This window comes from Mus caroli, unplaced genomic scaffold, assembly GCF_978045245.1.
Source record: "Mus caroli unplaced genomic scaffold, Mus_caroli_1 scaffold_2, whole genome shotgun sequence".
In the NCBI taxonomy this organism is placed as follows: Eukaryota; Metazoa; Chordata; class Mammalia; order Rodentia; family Muridae; genus Mus; species Mus caroli.
The window spans coordinates 53,629,911-53,648,315 of record NW_028227257.1 but is presented as its reverse complement, the minus strand read 5'-3'; the positions used below and the strand labels follow the sequence as shown (position 1 = coordinate 53,648,315).

General features: G+C 43.7%; 1 protein-coding gene across 5 annotated transcripts in view; it reads right to left on the bottom strand.

Annotated features, from left to right (window-relative positions):
* The window catches only part of Atp8b4 (ATPase phospholipid transporting 8B4 (putative)), a 179,434-nt gene extending 164,702 nt beyond the window's left edge, over window positions 1-14,732 (bottom strand). The window contains exons 1-2 of one of the 5 annotated variants that reach the window (XM_085834475.1): window positions 14,713-14,732; window positions 3,332-3,396 (exon numbers count right to left, since the gene is read on the bottom strand). In XM_085834475.1, the coding sequence (XP_085690601.1) occupies window positions 3,332-3,362 (31 nt within the window). In that variant the 5' untranslated portion in view covers window positions 3,363-3,396; window positions 14,713-14,732. Of the gene's footprint in view, window positions 1-3,331; window positions 3,397-5,609; window positions 5,695-12,430; window positions 12,492-13,678; window positions 13,793-13,951; window positions 14,668-14,712 lie in introns of those variants that run through there. The other 4 variants (XM_085834473.1, XM_021156332.3, XM_085834477.1 and 1 more) reach the window with 4 other exon arrangements.
* Window positions 14,733-18,405: the final 3,673 nt, after the last annotated feature.

Here is an 18,405-nt window from a genome sequence, read left to right as displayed (position 1 = left end):
CTGCAGAATATAAAAATGGGGAATGCTTTCAAAGTCCTACTCCATGTAGATGACAGAAATAGTCTTCACTCTCTGGTGCAGGAAAGATAACTAGTGGTTAGGAGCACTTGCTGTTCTTGCAGAGGACCTGGGTTTAATTCCCAGCAGTAATATTGCTACACAGAGCCATGTGTAACTCCAGTTCCAAGAGATCTAATGCTCTCTTCTGATCTCCACAGGCACCAAGCATATGCAAACATACATGCACACATACACACACACACACACACACATATAAAGATATACATATATGTATATATACATATCTTGCGGCCTTCTCACATGCACAGTGGCATGTGTACATATGTAAAAATTATATACATATATATTATATATACACATACATACATATATATATGTTTAAAACAAAGAACAACAACAAAAATAAAGTAGAATAAAATGAAATAATCTTCACTCCCCCAAAGTTGCAAAAGCTAATAATATGTGATGTTTTCCTCAAACAAATAGATGAGCAATGCAGTGCTGGAAGAGCCCTTATCTCTTACCCTGTGCATTTTTCACTCTCCACAGTGACCAGATAAGGATCAGAAGTGGCCCTAGAAATGAGTGAAAATTATGGTACATTCAACCCCGACAAGGGATAGCTAGCGTATAGTTCCCAATCCCACCCTAACCCCAAAAAGTAATTATCTGATGGGGCTAATAATTTATTAAATCCACTCAAAAAAATCCAGTTTCAAAAAGAAAATACTTTTGGCTATGCTTGGAAGTAGAAGTGGGAAGACACACTTCAAAGCATCCAGACACAGGGTCAATCACTTAAGGCACAATACAGACTGGGGGAGGGACCTCTAGAACACTATTTGCTGGGACTGCTTAACTACAATTAAGATGCTATTTCATGTACATAAGATTTTAGGACCCATAAAACGAGAGTCAGATTAGGGGGAAAAAAAAAGACAAAAAAGCCCTCAGGTGGGAAGAGGTGAGCCAAGGCGCTGAGGCAAGGGCTGGGCCTGCAGCTGCTGCAAGCCCACTTTAGCTCGGAGCCTTTCCTTAACTACGACTTCTCAGCAAAGCGTTGCCTTTGTGTGGTGATCATTAAAGTAGGAAGTGTGGGGTGCACCTTTAAACAGAAAATTATCTCAAAAGTCCTTTATATGCATGTATGAAATTCTCACGAAAAAAATGCATACAAGAAGTCCTTTTATTTAATAAATAAAAACAAAACAGGTAAAAGGGAGTCATCCAAATGCTGCTATCACTGTCGCCCAAGACGGCCTTGAAGTAATTCTTTAAACATTTCCAGTGAAAATTGGCTAATGATCGATCATGATCTGCTGCCAGTCCTTGAAGGCCATGATTACTATCTTCCTAATCTGGGCTTGTTTACAGACTCCCTCTCTCTCACTTCCAGCCAGCAAAAGGAAGCAAGACACTTAGACCTCTCTTTTTAACCAGTTTGTCCGTAAGCAGATCTTAGCCACTCAGCGTTAGGCTCTAAGGGCAGCAGGAGCTCCGTTCAGACCAATCATAAGATGGAGAAGTGGGAGATCCTTCTAGGACCCTTGAGTGCACACAGATGGAATAAACACAACAGTCTGTCAGTTACCTACAGTGCATTCTTCCTTTGGCCAATGTGATTTTGAAGACATTGTTCAGACACTTAGTTGTATTCCCCCGGTCGTTAAATAATGACATACCACGGAGAACCTGGGGACCCTGTGTAAAACCTTGACAACATAGGCTGAGATTCTTAAGTTAGTTTGGAGTGCATCCAAACACCAAAGAATGTCTCCAATCATGAAGTATCTATCTATGTAAGCGGTGAGATTGTTAGGTTTGGGGAGTTCTAGGGAGGTACTTTCAGAATATTCCCTCAAACTAAATCAATCACTTAAGCCTTTTCCTTCCTTAATTATTTTCTTTCAACAAAATCTTGTTGGTTGGAAACCTAATCTAAACACAGAGAAGGATGGTGAGCGGGAGAGCTTTAAATCAGTGAGCCCAACCTCCAGAGTTTCTGATTTGACTCCGGGACACAGCCTGATACAACTGAGAGATGTGCCCCAAGCAGAGCACTCCTGTTGGTTTGCAGCAGTGACTGGTGGTTTCTGGGATCAACTGGTGTTTAAATAGATAAGTAAAGAGAATTAAAGCCAGAAAAAGAAATCTTCCCACAATTGTGTGTGTGTGTGTGTGTGTGTGTGTGTGTCCTCACAAAAGAGTTTGAAAAGCAAGTAAGGTGATTCAAACAGGTGCTAAAGTGTTGGGGTTTGTTTTCTCTTTGATAAGCCAATGTAAATGCGTCCATCCAGCCCAAAGAGTCAAAAAATTCAATTTACTGGAAGTTTTATTTCCTCGATGGCTGCTATAGCTTCACAGCAAATTTATCCTTCTGGTATACCTGGACTAGATACTATAAATTACAAATAAAATCTTTAGCCCCTGTTATGTTGTTTTCTATACATGATTCATGACTGGAGACTTAATGTTTGCTATAACAATAATAACAAGAGCTGATTTGAGCACTTGCTAAAATCTCGATACAATCAGGGTATTTCACAGACATTATTTCAGGAGTCCTCAAAACAATGCTATTAAATACGTGCCATTCCCAGCCTCGCTTTACACATAAGGAAGCAAAGCTAGAGGGAAATGATGCAGTGAGGTCAGATTTGAAGCATGGGCCTGCCTCACCAGTGACAAAGGCTTGGCAGTTGGGAGGGTGGGGATGGTGAATGCTATTCTACAAAGGTGACTAAGAAACTATTGGTGGATCCACCCAGGTACAAGAACAGAGAAAGAGCAGGTACAGGCCTCCCTCATCAAGTACAGTACTCTAGATGTGCTTGCCCTCCCAATGAAGCACGAATCTCCCTGTCACCCTCTCTTTCTCCCCCCACATCCTCACTTTAATGTATAAAGTTTTGCCCATTTTTTCCATGTCTACATTCATGTGTACACAGAAATTGTTTCAAATATTGATAGAATTAGACTTGGATTTTGGACCACGGTCTTAACATAACAAAGGCTTGCAACACCAGGTCTTGTTGGAAGCAGCCACAGTCAAGAAAATTGACAGAGATCAGAAGGTGGCTGGGGATTCCCAGAGAGCAACCACAGCAACACACAAAGGAACTTAGTGAGAGGTTAGAAACTTCTGAATTTTGTTTCCTAATCCCTCAAGAGGTACACGGGTATACTCAATTGTGGAAGCTTTTTTTAACTTACAATCAGTGTGTGTGTTTTCTGAATGAATCAAACGTCCATTATAAAATAAGATTACAGTTCCTATTGTTTTGTGTCATCTAAAGAATTCGAGTCTTACCAAGTAGCTTCTTCTTATTGCAGAACATCATCACCCTGAGTTTTCACCACGTCATGGGTGTCAGCCTATGAGGGAGAAAGAGAGAGAGAGAGAGAGAGAGAGAGAGAGAGAGAGAGAGAGAGAGAGAGAGAGAGAGAGAGAGAGATTAGTATTTGAAAGATACTCAGTATCTTTATATTAACCCTACTCAATGGTCTTTCTACACAAATTTAGATGACAAGTTGCTGACATAATAAAGAACAATAAGTCTACATTAAATGCTTAAATCAAACCAGATAATAATTCTGTGCCATTAAAAAATGCATGTTTGTATTACAAATATATTGGGGTTCAGAAAAAACATACTTCAAAGTGAAGGCCTCGAAGCAACACTTGCCTCTGACCTCCTTCTTTTCCTCTTTCCTGCAGCTCAAAGAGGTCTCAGAAGTGAGAATTCCTCCTCCCTAGGGCTGGTCAGAGAACCCAGAGCCCCTTTCCCTCAAATGTAGCCATGAAAGCTAAATTGCTCTCCCTAAACATCCCCACCCATAGTGCTGCATAGCACTGTTCATGAAGAAATTCTCTGACACATTTGGATTTGATCCTGAGATTCCCCCTATGCCACTGCTTAAATCGTTCAGTTCCATACCCACAATGGGGGAAAATGTCACAAATGAGAGCCAAGAAGAATCTGGACAGATAGGTTTTGTGGGCATCCTCTACTACATCATCTTTTGTTGGCGCAGAGCCTTTCTGTCTAATCAAATGGCTATATGGCACCCTCTGCTTCACTGAAACAGCCCACAAAAATGGATTGTTGACTCTGGATCTGTCTTTGCGTTTCATGCTGGAATCCAGAATTATTACTGGCTGGTCACCAACAACTCATAGTGTTTTCTCATCCCTGCTAACTTGTCTATTGTCAGTTTTTCTTAGCAGACTATGTTACATCATAGTGAAATTTTTGAACCTCTCAGTGAAGAAGGCTTTATGGCAACCCCTGGTAAGCACATATGTGTGCACTGGATTTGGCAAACAATTTTAATCAACTTTTCTAACTCATCCCAAACACTAGAAATTGGGCTATGCAAGTATCTTAGGGCTATGCAAGCATCTGCCTTTCACTGGAATGTGCTAGATAATCCCTCCCCACAGCCTGAGCTGATAACTGCTCCTAGCTGTGGGAGCTATACATAGGAGGGAATTGTTAACCAGGCTGCAACTCATGACAACCCAAAATTTTCTAATTTTCTACATATATATATATATATATATATATATATATATATATGTATGTATGTATGTTCTTCTCTTAGTTGCTACCCAACATACTAAAATAGTACCAACCATTATTATCTTTTTTTTCCTGTGTGTGGCATAATTTTTTATGAGATAAACCCTATCAAAGATCTAAAGTGAGCCAATGCACAAACAGATTACACACAACATTCACAACCGGTGGAAATGAGCACATGAAGCATTGCAAACAAGTGGCAGAGCAAGCAGGCATATGGAATTGGCGGCATTCTGTTGGTTAGAAACAGAAAAGATGTATCTGCTTCCTGCCCAGAGAAGTTACATGCAGAACATATGGAGTGTACCGAAAGAAGTACTGTGTGGTCAGCCGCACAGACACCAAATAAGAGGAAGAATGGTACGTTTGGCTTAGCAGTTGCAAAAAAAGATGTTTAAAGGGAAGTGCATCAATACCTGAGGTTCTAATACCAATCTCTTGGTGTCCAAAACACCAGAAACCATCCATTTGTCTCCCTGTTACCTCCCGGGGAGAGGGGGGTGCCTGATAAAAAAAGAGGTGCTGAGAGTAGGAATCTAGGTTTTCCTAGTGCCCAGATTAATAAAACTGATGAGTCTAAGCACAAAGATTGGTCATTGTTGCCATGTGCTACTAGAAGCAGGAGTAATTATAACGCATTAGAAACCCCCCTGCTCCCTCCTGTACACCTTCCATGCTATCAGTTCCAAGGCTGCCCAGACCATCTCTCCAAAGCCTCCTCTCTGCCCACATCCCTGCCTAGACAGTGGGTATCATCTAGGACCTTACAGCTGACCATACACCATTCTTCCTCTGTGCTTATGCTCTTAGGCCTGTCTTGGTCCGGACATAGGAAGTTATAGACCAGTGTCCACATCAAAACTACAGACATCCTCATGAAAGTGGAATGGCATCAGGTCATGACCCTGCTAAGAAACCCAGAAGTCCTCACATTACCCTTAGGAAAGAAAGGTTTAACACATCAGCTAAGACCTCTACCATCTTGTTTCTGTTCATGGGTCTTACCTGGTTTCTCCCTCCTTCCCTCACTTCCCACAATCTTCTGTTCACTCCTCGTGTCTGCACTTCAGAAATGCTCAACTTAGCTTTTTTCCATCTGGGGACCTTCATGAGTCATCTTCCTTATAAGTATAGCCATGTAACCACGGCCCCACCCTCTTCAACTCACATATTAACTCATATGGCACTTCCTCCACAAGCCACTTCCTATGTGTTCCACAAAACCTGGTACTGTTCCTCTCGGAGTCAATGGCACTCTAGACTGTATTTGTTAATTACATTGGCCTTCTCATTACTTCCCAAGCTTCAGTGGCATGGGAACCTCCTCATCTGGCCCATGGTTTTGTTCCTGATATCTGACACATGCCTGGCTCACAGTGCTATTCTGTGTGTTTATTGAACATGAATGAACGAAGCTTTCTATTTCCCTAAGAAATGGAGCACGGACCTACACATGCTGAAATGGAGCATGGACCTACCCATGCTGAAGGGCCCTCCTCTTTTAGCAATTATTCTTTCTAGGGCTCAAGCACCAGAGTGGCTTTGATCTATCATCCGTTTGAGGCTCCCGGGGGTTGGGAGTATTTCATCTATCTTGCCAGCCCCTGTCTCTTTATATATGGATATCTCCTAAACACCCTGAAAACAGATTAGGACCAAACAGGATGAGCGCACATTTGGTGTCATAGCAAGTTGAAGAGCGTGGGAAAGAAGGGAGGAGTGGCCAGAACTTAGAGGAGAACCTCAGGCCCTCCAGCTAAAAGGAGATTCTCAGGAGTGTTCTTGTCGGTTACATTTCTTCTTTGACAATTATAAGCACATAAGTAGTGCACTTGGTCACCCCACCTTCCCTATCTCCTGCTCACTCCTACCATGGTCCCCTCCTGGATCCCACAGTCATGCCTCTTTTTGTTTTGAGACTCTCTGATTTTAGCCAGGAGCATTTGTGTAGCCATGGGTTTGGAACTATCTGTTTCAGCCTGGTGGTCTCACTGATGGGTACACAGCTAAAGGCAACGACGATCTCTACCCCAGAAGCAATCAGTTTCTAATAGAATACAAAAAAAAATTCTTTATGTTAGTCTTTCCTCTGAAAAAATACCATAGGCAAAGCAGTCCTCATCCACAGGTCTTTTTTCTGGTTTCCTTATTTGTTTGTTTGTTTGTCTGTCTGTCTGTTTTGATACAGGATCTGAAGGTCTGTCACTTGCTATATATCCTAGACTAGCCTCAAACTCACAGCCATCCCCCTGCCTCAGCTTCCTGGTTGCTAGGATTACAGGTATTTCCACCACATACAACCTTTTCATAATTACTTCTTTGTTTCATGAGACAGGCACCAAAAGGAGCCAGAGCAGACATTGAATGGCATCAGGAAAATGACATCTGGTGCTCCTGGTGCCCCATCTGGCCAGAGAAAAATGACTAATCAAAGAGTCTAAGCCAACTTGTTAAGACATGAGAATTGTCCCTGGGGACTAATCTGACACGTTTTATTTTACTGGTTCGTTAGATGCTGAGAGAGTGGTGCTAACTGATAACCAGTGTTAAGGATGGAGCTAAAAGCATCTGTGGACTGCAGAGCACGTGGACCGCATACATGTGAACAGCTTTCCTCTTCTCTTATTTTACATCTTCCCGAAAGTTCTTCTCACTTGCAAAACTCCCCATAAATGAGGCTTAAAGGAACACCATATCCCTCACATACTTTCTTCATTCCCTGACAGCCTTCTACTTTCACTCTCAGCTTCTCACTGTCTCCGTCCAAAGTGTCTCCGAGTCATTTATCTTGAAGATAGTGAATAAATCCATTTCAACTCTAAGCATTTTTACTTTTATAGAAATACTCTCTACTCCATAACTCAGAGTGTGACATCACCCTTGCTGTGTGAATTAAACTACCGAATGATTTCTAGAAACTTTTTCCTCAGTTGTTTCTGACTTGAAGGCTTTAATCTCTAAAACAACATTATAACAAAGCCAAAAAGAATCTGCTTTTAAGCCCAACTCTACCAATCCAATCCTTCCCTTGGAACAGTGCCCAAGCAGGCATAGTCTATGGAAGACTGCAGCCAGTGCAGCAGACATCAGTCAAATTTGAAGAAAATGGAACTCCCTTCAATACTATATAATAATTCCTATAATACTCTTCCTATTCCTCACCAAAACGTGCTCATCCTTAGATGCTCTTCCTCGTCTGAGTTAGGGTGTTTAGGAGATAGGAGATAGCAGTATATAGGAGAACCGGGCCATCAAGAGAGATGAAATACCCTCATGCTTTTTAAAATATGTGTGTGTGTGTGTGTGTGTGTGTGTGTGTGTGTGTGTGTGTGTGTGTGTGAGTGAGTGTGTGTTCAGGCACATGAGTGTGAGAGTGTACCACGGTGCACATGTGGATGTCAGAAGGCAACCTCTGATGTTAGAGCTGGCCTTCCATCTTGAATGACGCAGGATCTCTTATCCACTACTGCATAAACCAGACTACCTAGCCTACACACTTCCAGAGAATCTACTGCCGTCACTTCCTGCCTTCCCATAGGAACACTGGTATTACCAATGCATGCTACCACACCAGGCTCTCTGCAAGCTCTGAGCCTCCATACTCATGGCCCCTGTTACACAGCAAGTGCTTTATCCAACAAGCCATTGAACGAGGTCTGGGCATTTTCAGTCTTGCATGTTCAACAACTCTCCAAAATACCCTTTTTAAAACTACCCCAAATCATATAAAATGGTAAAATATCTTTTACTATAGGATAAATCATATCTTACCCTTGGCTTCACCTCATACAAATGATCAATAAAGTGGTTCCCTCCTGTAAAAGTTCTAATAGCATAAATATGATAGATAAATAGATGGCAGATAGAGAGGAGATTGATACAAATAAATACCCCAATAGCTATTAGTAGATAAGGAGATGATCTATAAATAGATGATATATAGATGATTAATAGACATACATAGGTAGATAGAAGACTGATATAGAGAGATAATTCAAATACATAAATAAGAGATAGAGAGACCATAGAAGACTGATATCAGTAGGTAAATATAGGTATACAAACATACACACTCATATATGGGTGAATGAAAGGGGAGTGTGAAAATACAGAAGGAAGTTAACATGTACACACACATATGTGTGCATATATTCATTTAAAATTAAATAAGTACATTTAAAAAAAAAAACAAAATTATATGTCGAAAAGGATTTTCTTTCCTTGACACACGTGGTTGGTTGGTTGGTTGGTTGGTTGGTTGTTTTACACTAAGCTGTGCCTCTAGCCCTTCACCATCCCCCCCACCTCGGTTTTCCATTTCAAGTTTAGGTTTTGAAAACCTAAAAAAAAACTTACAAAAATAACTGTCATAAATAAATAAATAAGCTGAGCAGTGATGGCTCATGCCTTTAATCCCAGTACTTGGGAGGCAGAGAGGCAGGTGGATTTCTGAGTTCAAGGCCAGCCTGGTCTACAGAGTGAGTTCCAGGACAGCCAAGGCTACACAGAGAAACCCTGTCTCAGAAAAACAAACAAACAAACAAACAAATAAATAAATAAATGCAAAAACAAACAAAAAATCAAAGGAGGATGCCAACTGATACAGAGAAAATAAGTAGTTCACAGCTGAAATAATAACTAACCAAGACATCTAGGAACGCAGCTGGGTGGAAAAAGGACCCTTACCTATATAGCTATTCTGCAAGGAGATCTCTCCTCAGGACGAAAGTGGTCACAGCTGGGCATGGGTGACTCTGTGCCTTAAGCTAAGGATTAAACTGGAAATTCCCTCTAATGATTGGAGTCTATTCAGCAATTAGGTTATTACAGACAATTCCCCCTGCTCCACTCACCAAGCAACCCGCTGGTAATAAATTGCTTTCCCACAGAAGCCCTCGGGGAAAGAACACACCGTCGTGCCGAAGTGAACATCTGACCCTCTCAATGGTTGTTTTATGCGTTTTTAAGCTAATAAACTGTCATTCTTGCTATGTGTCATACATGTCATGGACATGTTTGTCTGCCTCAGAAATATATATCTGTTTCTGGTGTTCTATTAAAGTGCTGTCCAAAGTCCACAAGACAAAAAGGTCTCTTCTGGCCATAGGACTGCCAAGCTGCTCAGGACCTGGAAGCAGGGGTGGTTAGAAGCTTGTCCTCTGATGTCTGGAACTCCTGCTTTCCCTCCTGTATAGAGGGAAAGTTTAATCCTGTATAGAGAGAGTTCCTGACTATAGAACCTAAGGTGAATCTCTCTAAGCCTTGGTACTGACCAACCTAGGTGAGCTAAAGAAACAGATGTTGCTTTGAGCAGCCTGGGTTCCGAAGATTCAATCTGATTCTATAACACATAATGGCTTCCTCCAGCTTTTGCGGTGTTAACAGGCAGGGCTCTCCAAAGATGAGTGCCCCTCCCACTTCCTCCTCTCTAGCTCACCCTCCCCTCCTTAACCCCCCCCTGCCCCTCCCCTTCTTACACATCTCTCAGTCTCCACTACTTGCTCCTTAGGTTCTCTTCCTATTGCTCCTTAGGTTGGTTGCTTCCCAGATGTGTGCTTGGGTGAACCTTGAGACCCAAAGCAGTAAGGCTTGAAGTTGGAAGGCTAGGGGGATGCCTGTTCTTTCTCAATCGTCGTTTCCCTCGGGCCCCAGGCTCCCAGAGCTGAGAAGCAAAACTCTCATTAATCCTGTTTCCCATGGACATGGAGACCTGGCCATCAAGCTGTAGTCTACCTTATCTGCCAGTTCAAGGGCAGGCCCTTGGAGCCTCTAAGACTCTGAACAAGGGAGATTCTAATGAATCTTAACCATGGGAAATGAAACCAGAAAGAGAGAAAGGGAAAAACCAGGCTTCTGCCCTTCGTGAGTTCAGCTGACTATGAGAGAGGGCAGAAGGTATAGGTGATGTATCCATCACATTCGGTTTCAGTGGCAGCTATCCGCAATCATGGTGCACATAGATGCCACACAGTGTACAAACATAGAAGTGAATCCTTCTCGCTCTCCTCTCTCTATATCTATCTATCTATCTATCTATCTATCTATCTATCTATCTATCTATCTGTCTGTCTGTCTGTCTGTCTGTGTGTGTGTGTGTGTGTGTGTGTGTGTGTGTGTGTGAAGTGATGGCTAGTACAGCCAAATGTGTAAGTAACTGTCTAATCATCATGCCTCAACAGTAAGTTATTCTCTTATATAATGTTTATCTCTATTTTCATCTCCACCATCTCTGTATTCACTATTCCCAAGATCCTTCTGTGTGTCCACCTCTTCTTTCCCCGGTCTGTGAGCTTCTAAAGGAATCCATCCTTGTCTCTCCTGACCAGCCCGTGCTGACAGGCCGAGTTCAAAAATGGAGGAAGGAAAACGGGGCTTAGGGGTTAGCAGGATCAAATGTGGGGAGACGAACTCCAAATAGGGAACCAATAAGGGGAAGGAAGATGACAGAGGCAGGGAGGCTTATGTGGAAGAGAGAGGAGAAGCAGGAAAGCTGTGCAGAGAAAGGCAGCAAGACAGGACAGGACAGGAGAGGAAGGAAAGGGAAGCAGAAGCTGGTGGGCGGGGAGAGAACACTGGCAGGAGGTGAACAACAGGAGGGAGAGAGGATTTACCATCTTACGGTTTGGTAATGGCTGATGCTTAATATAATATAAGCAGGCCGCAGAGTGATATCACACACACACACACACACACACACACACTGGATCCAAGACTGAGCCCTCAGCTTGTGTTATCTCATTCAATCTTCACCAGAACTCTAAAGAAGGAGCCATTATTGTCCCCAATTTATAGATGAAATGATACAGTATTGCATGGTCAAGAATCTGAGGTTAACCCTGCCAGTAAGAGAGACAGGGAAGATCTACATGAACAGACTTTTTAAACCCTGCTCACTTTGCCCACTGTCACTGTTCTCTAAGTCTCCCTGTGCCAGTCTGCTGTCTACATTTTTATTCCTTTTTAGTATTTTTTTTAATTTTGTGTGTGAGTATTTCCATGCATGTATGCATGTACACTCGTTCCTGCCTGATATCTATGGAGGCCAGAAAAGGGAATGAGAGTCCCTGGAACTGGAATGTCAGACGGTTGTAAACTGTCCTGTGGGTGCTGGAAAGTGAGCCTGCGTCTTCACCTGTCCAGCCCATGCCCAAGTGCTTGAAAGATTACTGCCACGGCACAGGGCACACAGAAAGAGTCTTGAGGACAATGGCACTCATAAAGCAGAGTTACATGCCGTGTCTCTGTGGCTAACTCACCACTGTCATCTGTGTAATCCTTATGTTGGGGTCAGAACCAACAGGGCCCAGGTGACGACTAGGCCCCTGAACACAAAGGGGATGGAGATGGCATTGACTATGATGGCAGCAGTCAAGGAAGAGGAGGACATGGAATGGCAGAACCAGAAACAGAAAAGGACGGTGATAAATCCAATCTGATTACATTAGCCTCTCCTCCATCTTCAAAGCCAAATAGAATGGACAAATGTGTAGGCGTGGAACGGTAGGCGTATGAGTATGAGCGAGAGCCAAAGCCCCAGGGGTGAATGGCCTCACTGAGGAAGAACCAGAGGAAAGAAAGACCAGGAGCTGAGGAGAATGAGTCGGTCCAAGAGCAATGACAGAGCGAAGGGAGGATTCACCCTTCAAAGACCAGTTCAGGAAGGGCGCAGTACAGGAGAGACCTCAGGAAACCGCAGTCTAGAGAGTAAAGCGGGGGAAAAGGGAAGGGGCCCAGAGTAAGGAAGAAACGTGTTTCTGGAAGAGCAGAGTCCTCAGAACGTCTAATACTCACTTACAAATGTATTTACCGACATGTAAAATATTTACCACAACTAAGAAGCTGCTGTTCTCTCTGCTAGCCTTCCAGGAGACACCCTTAAACAGAAGCAAAGTGTTACACTGCAGTGTCTGGAAGCTACATTTGATTTCAGAAGCTGAGACTAGAGGAGAAAGGGGAGGGAGGGAGAGTGGGAGGGAAGGAGAGAGGGAGGGAGGGGGAGAGGGAGGAAGAAGAGGAGGAGGGAGGGGGAGAGGGAGGAAGAAGAGGAGGAGGGAGGGAGGGTGGCCTAAGCACAGGGCAGGGCAGGTGAATTTCTGTGAGTTCAAGGCCAGCTTGGTCCACAGCAAGTTCCAGGCCACCTGAGGCTACACAGTAAGATTCTGTCTCAAGAGTGGAGGGTGGGGAGGGAGGTTAAAAGAAAAAGATGTTTTATTTGAAGTATTGTCTACTAATGAAACCGTGTTTGATTGTGCATGAACAAAACACTCCTGTGTACAAGCACACACTCACACACAATCTCCCAAAGGTTATAAAATATCACTTGGTCTATTTTTAAAGATTCATTTATACAATATCAAACAATACGAAATGCATTAATAAATAAGCCCAAGCAAAATCTCCCTGAGTTTTCATCTCCAGTTTGCATGTAGCCACATCAGAGAGAAGGGCCAGTCTGTAGGCGTAGGCATGTGTACCCCACACGAATCTCTCTATTTCCTCATCCTTTTCTCAAAACATTTCAATCCCCAAATAGCATTTCTCACCAGTTTCTTCCTCAAGCAGCTTGTCATTAACCTGAGACCTAAAACTCTCTCATGTCTTTGTAAAAAAACAGCCGAAGGATCAAATTTTCTCCTCAAACAAACCTTAGCACTGAAAATCTATCCCTCGAGCCTCAGAAACACAGGCCAGTGCGAACCGTACATCTGAAGCATGAATTAACCACAGAATAAAGGAGACCCCGGGCTGTGCAGAAGAAACCTGCTACCCAACACTCTAAAACCAAGGTGCCCTTTGCTCGGCTCCCATCCAGCACTTGAGAGGTGAGATTCACAGAATAAAAACCTGAATCTCAAGCACAATGAAAAGAAAATGTCCTATCTCCTATCCCCAACTGATTTCCCCCAAAATTATTTTTAGGACAAAGCAAACAATACATATTTACGAAAGCCCAACCATACAGATAGAAACGGCAAACCAAAAGAGGAATTTGAAAGAAAGAAAATGTCAGTAAGTCCCGAGCAAACACCACATGGTCTGTCTCCTTAGCCAGGGAATGGTCCCCACCAACTCACCTCAACCTGGATCTAACTTTCTCCCTGAGAAAGGGGGTTTCCCAGCAATGCAGCTAGACCGAACAAGTATCCACTGGGTAAGCACACCCACGCAAAAGCAGCGCTGGACTGGAAGCTCCAGTAACTACAAAAAAACAAAATGACTCTCTAGGGGGCCATCCTAGAAAAGTTCTACTCCCAGAAAAAAAAAAAAAAAAAAAAAGCAAAACGCTGGTGCGCGCGCTCACACACATACACATACACACGAACGCATACATACCCTTGACCACTTACCACAACCGGAAGTTGCTGGGTGGCAACCAGAATCAACAGTCCTCAGGAAAGGATGCTGTCACATCAAGAAAGCAGCTTCCCCAGCCGAAGGAGGGGCAGGCACTCCTTGGAAAGAGTCTGAGAGCCCTGAGGAGCATCTCCTCCTACTGTAACCTGCTACCACAGCCAGGCTGAACAAAAGGGGACTCCCAAGAGACTGTTCCCGGAGGATGGCTTCTTGTGTGGAAATCAAGGTAGAGGTGATCAACACAAGAAAAGCCAGCTGGCTACAGCACCTACTTGCCAACCTTCTAGCTGCCCTGGACTGAGGAGGATAAGCCAGCATCTTTGGAGTTGCCACCTGTTTTCCCAGAGATTAAAGAATCGGCAATGGGGAGACATCACAGATGGAACTGGGCTCTCTCAGGAATGAAAGCTAAGCAAGCACAAGCAGCATTTAGTGCTCAATGCAACACTTCTTTCCCAACATCCTTACTTGATGTCAAAGCAAAGGACACCAGGGTTAACCCTTTCGTCGATTTCATGGGAAGTAGATTTTTAATTTTTCAGTTTGGGATCACTTTTTGAAGGATTCCGGTTCATTGAGTGGGATTAAATGAAAACAAAAGATTTCAGTTTGTGATGCTTTCCCCACCACCACCACCATATAGCCCTAGCTAGCCTGGAACTTGCTATATAAACCAGGCTGACCTCCAGCTCCCAGAGATCCACCTGCCTCTGCTTCCTGGGTGCAGGGATTAAAAGTGTGTGTGCCAGCATACCTGGTAGTTTGCGGCTCTCTTTTCTGCACATATTTCTGTGACTTGCGTACGTGGTTACTGTATTACATCATTTCACCGGGCCCCTTCCTCCCTCTTCAGCTCCTCCTACGCCCGTCCCCACTCCTTCTCAAGTTCGTGATCTCTTCTTCCTTAATTATTATTGATTATCATTGGTGTGTGTGGTGTGTGTGTTTAAATACAACCTGCTGAGTCTATTCAGTGTTGCTCATATGTGTTTGTGTTTAGGAACGACCACCTGGGATTAGATAAGCTATCAGGGAGCTGGTCCCTAGAGCAGATAGAGTCTTCATCTCTCATCAGCCATTAATTGTCTGTAGCTCTTTATCTAGGGGCAGGGTACGGTGAGATTTTTTTTCCCCTCCACACTGACATGTCAGCTGCTGTTGTTGTTGTGTGGGTCTTGTTTGGCAGCCATACTGTCGAGATTTCGTGGGTACAGCTCCCCTGTCGTGTATAAATGACACAGCCTCGCAGCATATATATGTCCTGGTCCTCCAGCTCTAGCGATTTTTTCATCCCCTCTTCTGAGATGTTCCCTGAGTCTTAGGTGTGATGGTTGTACTATAGATGTCTCAAGTGAGGTCGGGCACCCCACATTCAGTTCTCTGCATTTTGACCAGCTGTGGATTTCTGTGATGATGTCCATCTACTGCAAAAAGAAGTGTTTTGATGGGAGATGGAAGCTACACTTATCTGTGGGTGTAAGGTTAAAGCTTTAGAATGCACTTAGGAATGGTGCTGCTTTGGGAAAATGGTAGCAGCAGGTTCTCCTCTGGGGTCCGTGGCCTCACTAGCCACAGGTTTACACTGGTTTCCAGTACCAGGCTGAATTACCTCCTACTGAGGTTCTTAAGTCCAATTAGATTGCTATTGTTTATGCCCAAGATGTAAGGGTCACTATTGCACCACTGGCTCTTTCTGCCATGCTGGTCACTGTTGTGGCCCCTAGGCTTTATAAGTCAGGTGGGACTTTTAATTGCTTCTCTCCCTTGGCAGCCTGCGCAGCATCTTTAGATACAAGAGCTGGTCCTCGGGGAGGAGGCTTCCAAGTCGGCTCCAGCTTAACTCCTCCAGGTTCTGGTTGTGAAATGTGCAGTGTCTTCAAACCTAGTGTTCTGTTTTGTTTTGTTTTTAAGAGGGGTATCGTTCCTCTCTAACATGCTTGAAGTCACTGGAGAATGTTCCCAGAAGTTGCATCATAGTTGCCAGTTAAGCGCTGGAACCAAGCATGCTTAATCTTGTCTGTACAACCAGAGCAAGCTGGTCCCTTGTGATCCCTAGTGCTTCAACTCCACCGTCCTTTAATAGCATCATCCTGGGCTCCCTGGCTTTTACAGCAAGCCAGATAGACAAAAAAACATGATCCCTCCCTCTTACACATTCCACAACTCAGACACCTAGAAAAAAGACCCATGGTTGTCCTTTGTATACCACAGAAGACCAGAAACAACTTAGGGAAAGAAGCAATCTCTTTAAAGGGATTAAAATGAAAAACACTTTACAATGAAAAGTAGGTTGAGCATAGCCTCTGTGCCACTTTAAAACCCGATACTGGCCAATATTGTAAGTTCAGTAATTACAGTTACCAGAAGAGACAAGGAAAGCAGCAACAGGCCTTAGCACCACAGGAAGAGGATGACTGAGGTGTAAACTGTGTGGCCGTGCCCATCACTTGACAGCACCATGGTGGTAAGACTGAGAACAATATAACGTTTTTTTTTCCTTTTTTTCAAAATTTGTGTCAACATTAAGCTGATGTGAAATGTACCACAAATGAGTAACATGAATTAAAGATTGACTTAATATGTAAATTTCATGTGCTGTGAAGTGAAGGGAAATAAGCCACAAATCACCCAGCACCTGTCACATAATTAATTATTCCTATGTAACAAGTCATCTCTACTGTCTCCCGAACCTTCTCCATGACTGCCACATAAGCTTATCAGAAGAGAAGGAAGGTGTCTGTGCTATGAGCTATTCCACAGCTCCTGCTTTTACATCCTGAACCAACTAAACGCCTCCCCAGACTCTAAGACCAAGGTTCCCGGGAGGTCGCCTCTCATCTCTTGTCCATATAAAGTAGCACCAGCAAAAGGGTGAGGTCAGCCAGCGAGACGGGAAATGTTGCAGGCCCAGCACACAGACACTGAAATAAAAGGGCTGCAGATTTGAGCCCAGCATGGCTTTCATAGCAAGACCTCAGTGAGAAATAAAAATGAAAGAGAGCAGGAACAAGAGTGGAGAGAAGGAGAAGGGGGAAGAGCAAAAGGAGAAAGGGAAAAAAAGGAAGAAAGGGATGGAGGAGGGAAAGTAGGGTTAATAAGAATAAGCAAGTTTTATTATTTTCTTCCTGCACTCCAGAAACTGCTGTTCACAGACCCACCACCACCTCCTCTCTGCCCACAGACCCCATCCTCTCTGCCCACCCCACCCCATCCTCCCTACCCACAAACCCCATCCTCTCTTCCCACCCCACTCCATCCCCTCTCCTCTCCTACACAATTCATTTTCCTGTCCTACCACATAAGCTTCTCTTGTATTGAAACCAGTTCACCATCCCATTCAGAAACAGATACATCACATCTTTGAAGTCACACATAACAATAGCCATTTTTGGGTTTGGTTTTTTTTTTTTTTTTTTTTTTTTTTGAGACAGGGTTTCTCTGTGTAGCCCTGGCTGCCCTGGAACTCACTCTGTAGACCAGGCTGGCCTAGAACTCAGAAATCTGCCTGCCACAATTAAATGTTGTCCTTATAAGAGTCGCCTTGGCATGGTGGCGCATCCCTTTAATCCCAGCACTTGGGAGGCAGAAGCAGGCGGATTCCTGAGTTCTAGGCCAGCCTGGTCTACAGAGTGAGTTCCAGGGCAGCCAGGGCTACACAGAGAAACCCTGTCTCAAAAAACCAAAAAAAAAAAAAAAAGAAAGAAATCTGCCTGCCTCTGCCTCCCAAGTGCTGGGATTAAAGGCATGCACCACCACCACCCGGCAACAATAACCATTTTAATATCTAAAAATCTAAACTTTTTTAAGCTCAAAAATCTAGCCTTCTTCACTTTTGTGTGTGATCTGGTGTGGGGTGCTGGACCACAGTTCAGTGTCTTAGTTACTGTTCATTGCTGTGAAGAGACACCATGACAAAAGCAACCCACAGGAAAAAGTGAATTGGGGTTTCAGAGGGCAAGTCCGTGGCCATCATGGTGGGAAGCATGGAGGTGGGCAGGCAAGCATGGTGCTAGAGCTCACATCTGATCCACAGGCATGCAGCAGAGAAAGCATACTGGAAATGGCATGGCTTTTTAAAACCTCAGTGTCAGCTCCCAGGGACTTCCTCCTCCAACAAGACCACACCTCCTAAACATTCCCAAACAGTTCCACCAACTGGCAACCACACATCCAAACATGTCAGCCTCCAGGGGCCATTCTCATTCAAGCCACCACACTCAAATTATCATCCAGTTCCCTTAACAATCAGTTCCCATTGGTGGGTTAATCTTTTGTGAAACACAATAGGTTTCCTTACATTGACCAATATAAACTGACCAGTTACTAGCAGTATAATTTTTTTTGGGGGGGTTGTTTTTTTTTTTTCAAGACAGGGTTTCTCTGAATAGCCTAGCTGTCCTGGAACTCACTTTGTAGACCAGGCTGGCCTCAAACCCAGAAATCCGCC